The sequence below is a fragment of the Acanthisitta chloris genome, unplaced genomic scaffold (genome assembly GCF_000695815.1).
Source record: "Acanthisitta chloris isolate BGI_N310 unplaced genomic scaffold, ASM69581v1 scaffold832, whole genome shotgun sequence".
Lineage (NCBI taxonomy): Eukaryota > Metazoa > Chordata > Aves > Passeriformes > Acanthisittidae > Acanthisitta > Acanthisitta chloris.
In genome coordinates this window covers 13,134-18,864 of record NW_008659641.1, presented here as the reverse complement: position 1 = coordinate 18,864, position 5,731 = coordinate 13,134, and the positions used below count along the sequence as shown (strand labels likewise).

The 5,731-nt window shown below is 44.6% G+C and overlaps 1 protein-coding gene across 1 annotated transcript in view; it reads left to right on the top strand.

Annotated features, from left to right (window-relative positions):
* Window positions 1-3: 3 nt before the first annotated feature.
* The window catches only part of CCT6A (chaperonin containing TCP1, subunit 6A (zeta 1)), a gene marked incomplete at its 5' end in the record, with an annotated part of 6,093 nt that continues 365 nt past the window's right edge, over window positions 4-5,731 (top strand). The window contains 11 exon segments of the mRNA XM_009069450.1: window positions 4-33; window positions 966-1,100; window positions 1,676-1,849; window positions 1,997-2,100; window positions 2,755-2,865; window positions 3,368-3,527; window positions 3,768-3,850; window positions 4,260-4,356; window positions 4,678-4,825; window positions 5,078-5,211; window positions 5,302-5,426. Coding sequence (XP_009067698.1) covers window positions 4-33; window positions 966-1,100; window positions 1,676-1,849; window positions 1,997-2,100; window positions 2,755-2,865; window positions 3,368-3,527; window positions 3,768-3,850; window positions 4,260-4,356; window positions 4,678-4,825; window positions 5,078-5,211; window positions 5,302-5,426 — 1,301 coding nt within the window.

Sequence of the window (5,731 nt, the reverse complement as noted above, 5' to 3'; positions counted from 1 at the left end):
ACCAAAGATGGCAACGTGCTGCTGCAGGAGATGGTGAGCTGGGCTGAGCCTCGGGCGGGCAGGGGCCTGGGGGCGCCTGTGGCCGAGGGGCACAGCAGCCCCACTGCCCTCAGTGTGCTGTGTGTCTGCCCCTGCCACTGAGAGCCAAATGGCCCTTGGGAGGGTGGTAAATAAATAACTGCAGCTTAAATGGGCTCTTTGATGCCAGAGGTAGTAGTGTAAAGAAAATCATTATAAAAAGTGAAACGGTACCATGTATGTCCCATTGGATTTGTTTCTCACTGTAATTCGGTCACTAAGCACTAACCATGTCAAATTTAGATGCTGCTGTAGGATCATAGGCTTCAGCTTGTGTTAAACACTCCTCAGTTAGCCATTGGAGATGCCAAGTGAGGTGTGTGTTCCTTACATCAAAAGAGTGACTTCTCTAAGTAGCCTTAAGCCATGTGGTGGTTGTGGAGTTTGGTCAGACAGACATGATACAGCTGGAACACCAAATGTGCTGCTCAGCAGAGGAACTGGCAAGGCACAAACTAACTGGATGTTCTTTAGTTTCATGAGAATGATTAACAGCCAAAGGAGCAGCAAACCCGTTAGGGTGTGTACAGCACTGATGATGCACAGAGTCCTAAATCAACTCTGAACATGCTCAATTTAGTGCCAGCAGCAGCCTAGATGTGATGGTGCTTCCCTCATCTCTCCATCTCATCGTGAGCTGAGGGCTAGTTTGGCTCTGAGCACTCAGAGTTTTTGTGTATGGATTCATAATCTGAGAGGGGAAATAGTGTTGCATGGATTAATTGAATCAACTTGTTGTCAGAGTAATCGTGACACGTTGAAACTTGTTGAATTGACATAAATCATTGAAACATCACCTAGTCCTTAAATACTTCAGCTGATCTCAGATTGTTGCTTCCTCTACCAGTGCAGTGACACTTACTCCTCAGCATCTTCTTTTTGTCTAGCAAATACAACACCCCACAGCCTCCTTGATAGCAAAAGTGGCAACAGCACAAGATGACATCACTGGAGATGGCACCACCTCCAATGTCCTGATCATTGGAGAGCTCCTGAAGCAGGCAGACCTCTACATTTCTGAGGTGGGTATGTTTCTGTTGTGGCTGGGCAAGTTGAAAGCTTCACTGAGACTCTCCAGCTTGTTATGTTGAATACAAGTGAAATAGAGTATTTCTGCTTCAAAGGATGCATCACAGGAGTTGTGAAAAAGAGGAAAGGCTGGAGATGAGGATTTAAGACATTCAAAATCAACCCCTGTTGTAGATACTGTAATTTGTAATAAGGTTGTGTCTGATACCTAGTGTTACTTTGTTTGGTGTGAGTTAAAACACTTCTGTGTGTTCAAAGGAGATCCTCCCTGAGGACAGGGATTTTGGGTATTTTAGGGGCAGACAATTCATATTGCACAGTGAACACCCAAGTGTGCTTTGTAGTTCCCTTGGTTTCAATTCTGTGCTAGAACAATCTGTACTTTTCCTCTGCATTGGAAGGATTTGCATTCCTTTTATATGTATTCAGAAGGACAGAACACTGTCTTTGTAGGCTGCATATTCCTTGTATTTTGACATTACATGGAGTGTTGAAACCACAGGTTCTATTTGTGAAACAGTAACGTTTTGTCTTCTGTTACCTAATGATTTCTCTTTCCTTGCTTTAGGGCTTGCACCCTAGAATAGTAGCAGAAGGATTTGAGATTGCAAAGGATAAAGCACTTGAAGTTTTGGAGCAGGTCAAAGTAACCAAGGAGATGGACAGGGAGACCCTCATAGATGTTGCTAGGACATCTCTCCGTACTAAAGTGCATGCAGAGCTTGCTGACATCCTAACAGAGGTCAGTGTCCATGTCTCCTCTGCCTCTTCCTATGAAGAGGTTTTAGAGTGCTGAGATTATTACTTAAGTGTGGATGGAAAGGTGTGAACTTGTACTTTGAAAGACTAATGGTCATTTGGGGGCTTTTCCCCCTTCCCTCTGTTCCAGGCTGTAGTAGATTCCATTCTGACAGTCAGAAAACCAGATGAGCCTATTGACCTCTACATGGTGGAAATCATGGAGATGAAGCACAAATCTGAAACTGACACAACGTGAGTCAGGGGTATCCTGAGCTTCAGTTTCGTGGTGCCCTGATGTGTGAGGAGTCAGGGGGGGTTGGTTTCTTTTTAGAAGAACTTGGGTCTTCTAAAGATTCCACTGGAGAAGGTATTGGAGAAGGGCTGGAAGAAAGGCAGAAGTACAGATTTGAGCCATAAATGTCTCAGCAGCAGAAGTTTCTCAGTCACTGAACTTGAATTTTGAATAGCAAAGAGTAGCCCTGGCTTAGGGTCTTACCTAACAGTGCTGCATAGAGACTTTTTCCTCAGTACTAGTGTCTGTGGCTTGATGAGTTTCTATCTGTTAAATACCAAATAGCATTTGATAAATGGAAACGGGATTACAGTTGGATATTCCATGGGCTTTATCTGTTCCTCAGTGGCATGGATGAATTCTGCACTAGCTTTCCTCCATAGCTAGTGCAGTCAGACACCATGCCAGAGCAAATTCCTTTTTCACTCTGCTTAGTGTGCTGCTTATTTGGAATAGGCATGCCCTTGGAAGAGGAATACATAACCCTTGTTCACTCACAACACAAATGCACAGGCAGTTGGTGTTGGACCAGTTCCACTGTCAATTCTGCCCTTCCACAGAATTCCTGTCTTTGTAGGCATCATTGACACACCAAATGCTTTTTGATCCCCCAGGCTGATCCGGGGGCTGGTTCTGGACCACGGCGCTCGCCATCCTGACATGAAGAAGAGAGTGGAAGATGCTTATGTTCTTACCTGCAATGTGTCTCTGGAGTATGAGAAAACGTGAGTATGCAGCAGGGAGAGGAGGAGCAGGAAACACTCCTGGCTGAAAGACTTTAATTAAGTTCTGTTTAAATATCAACCCAAAGGATGGCACAGGCTCTGCTAGGGAAAGGCACATGGTGTGGAAGGGAAGAGGTGATGCTTCTTCTGTAGCCTGTTTGGGAAGAGGGAAGCTGTTGGCTGACAAAATGTTTGAGAGGCAGAGATTAGTGGGTTTTATTTTGTTGTTTCATTGAAGAAAAGCTGAAAGTCCTTTCTTGGACATAATTTGATATTCTAGAGCAAACATCTAAATACACTTCAAAGTTCTCTCAGGTTGTGTGCCTGATTCCTTGGAGTGGAAAAGCTCTCAACTAGACAGGAACAGGATTGGAAGGATGCCTTGTTTGTTTTGCTTTGATTTCTTTAGGATGTTGCTGAAAGGATCATTTCTGATGTTTATTTCTCCAGCAGATAGTTTTCTTACTGATTTGGGTTTGGTTTTTTTTTCCCCCTCTTTCAGAGAGGTGAGCTCTGGATTCTTCTACAAAAGTGCTGAAGAGAGGGAGAAGTTGGTGAAAGCAGAAAGAAAGTTCATTGAAGACAGAGTGAATAAAATCATAGACTTGAAAAGAAGAGTCTGTGGCGATTCAGACAAAGGATTTGTTTTGATCAACCAGAAGGTGAGATGAAGGGTGTAACAAAAAATCCATTGGAAATGCTGCTTTCCTTGGCAGTTGGTGTCTGTGAGACTCACTTGGTACAGATCTTGAGACAGAAACAGCTGGTACTGCTGAATACATGTGTACAGTTCCTCCTTGAGATCTTTGAGCCTCGAGAAAGAACTTGGTTGTTAGTGCCAGACTGAGAGAGGATGTTTTTAGTTTTTTCTTTGTCCTGATGGTCACTTTCTTCATTTCCAGGGAATTGATCCATTTTCTTTGGATGCACTTGCAAAAGAAGGAATAGTTGCTTTGCGGAGAGCTAAAAGGAGAAACATGGAAAGGTCAGTTCCTGCGGAGAGGAGAAGGAAAATAACTTGCTTCTCCAAACAGGATAGTGCTTGATAGCCTGGCTCAAGTCAGGCTTGAAACCACCTTTAAGGACTTGCACTAAAAAGTTCAATCTGTCCAGCTCTTCGTGGTGTAACTCAGGGTAGTTGGTACAAGCTGTAGAAAGGTCAGTTCAGCACTGGTGGTGGAGGGATTTGAGCTTTCAGTATCCTTCAAACACAGACACCTGCACAGGAGACGATTCTCCAAGCTTAGTTTTGTGAAGAGCTATTGGAACAGAAGCAGACTGTTCCAGGCCTGGGAACTGGGTGTGTTCTGCATGCTGAAATACTGCCCTTATGTTAGTGACTTTGGATTTTACTGCATATAAAGAAGTGCTGAACTGTACACGTTCTTTGCCAGGCTGACCCTGGCGTGTGGTGGCACTGCCATGAACTCTGTGGAGGATCTTACTCCGGACTGCCTGGGACATGCAGGGCTTGTCTATGAGTACACACTGGTGAGTACCACCAGCTCTTTGAAGAGCTGTGCTGGAGTGTTGAATTAAAGGCTAGTGACATGTCACATCCCTGTGCCCACTTGGATGTGAACCTCTACCTGGATATCTGCTCTTGTCAGAGAGTATTTTTGTATTATTTCTGCATTGTGCTTTCAAGATCTGTAACACTGAGAAAATGGAAATCAAGTGCTGCTGCTTCTCATCACTTGTTGAAGCACTGCTGGTGCAGAATTGAACCTGAGAGTGTCCAGGTGTTTTTTACTCCATGTATACATTGATTAAGCAAGTGCCTGCCAGGAATACATAGCCCTGTTGTTGCAGGGTGAAGAGAAGTACACCTTCATCGAGAAGTGCGAGAACCCACGCTCCGTCACCCTGCTGATCCGTGGCCCCAACAAGCACACACTCACACAGATCAAGGATGCAGTGAGGGATGGGCTCCGTGCTGTGAAAAATGCCATTGAGGATGGTGAGTCTCTGCTCTTAGTGATGCTGAGGATCTTCTGTGGAAGCTCATCTCAAAATTAGGGAGTTTTGTATTTGCTTCCTTAATACCTGCTGCAGTCAGAGCCTGAGTTAAGTGTATTTCAGTGTCAGTGCTCACCTGTTCAGGTGTAAGATGTCTTTTTAGGAATGAAGGAAGAGATGAAACTGCTAAAAAATGGATTGTTTAAATTGGACTAGGTGCTTGCTGTGGTCTGACTCCAGCTTTTCCTTGCAGGGTGTGTGGTTCCAGGAGCAGGAGCGCTGGAGGTGGCAGTAGCTAATGCTCTTGTTAAGCATAAACCCAATGTGAAAGGAAGAGCCCAGCTGGGAGTTCAGGCTTTTGCTGATGCTCTGCTCATCATTCCTAAGGTATAAATAAAGTGGCTTTAAAGCATCACTTTTTTCTGCTGGAAGGCTCTTAAATTTATGTCATGTTGTTATATCTGTGCTCTGTCCAAGGTTCTCGCTCAGAACTCCGGTTACGATCCCCAGGAGACACTAGTGAAGGTTCAGGCAGAGCATGTGGAATCAGGGCAGCTCACCGGGGTCGACCTGAACACTGGTAAGGACTTCTGAGCAACAGGGTGATGCTCTAGTGAGAACCTGTTGTGACTCAGCTCTGTGAAGAACAAAGTTGCTCTGAATGCAGAAAGTTGTACCCTTTTCCATGAAAAGCTTGCAGAATGCCTTGGCAGGTGTCCTGTGGCTGCAGTCAGTCTCTGCATGTTGTACTGCAGTGGATTCTGAAGTGAAGTGTGTTTTTAGTGAAGATAAAACACACAGTAACACTGCGTTGGATGTTGTAGCATGTGATATCAGATGTGAGGCAGCAGAAAGTCTCCTTTGAATTGTGTGAACTGGTTATTTAAGAATCATTTCACCTCTGTTG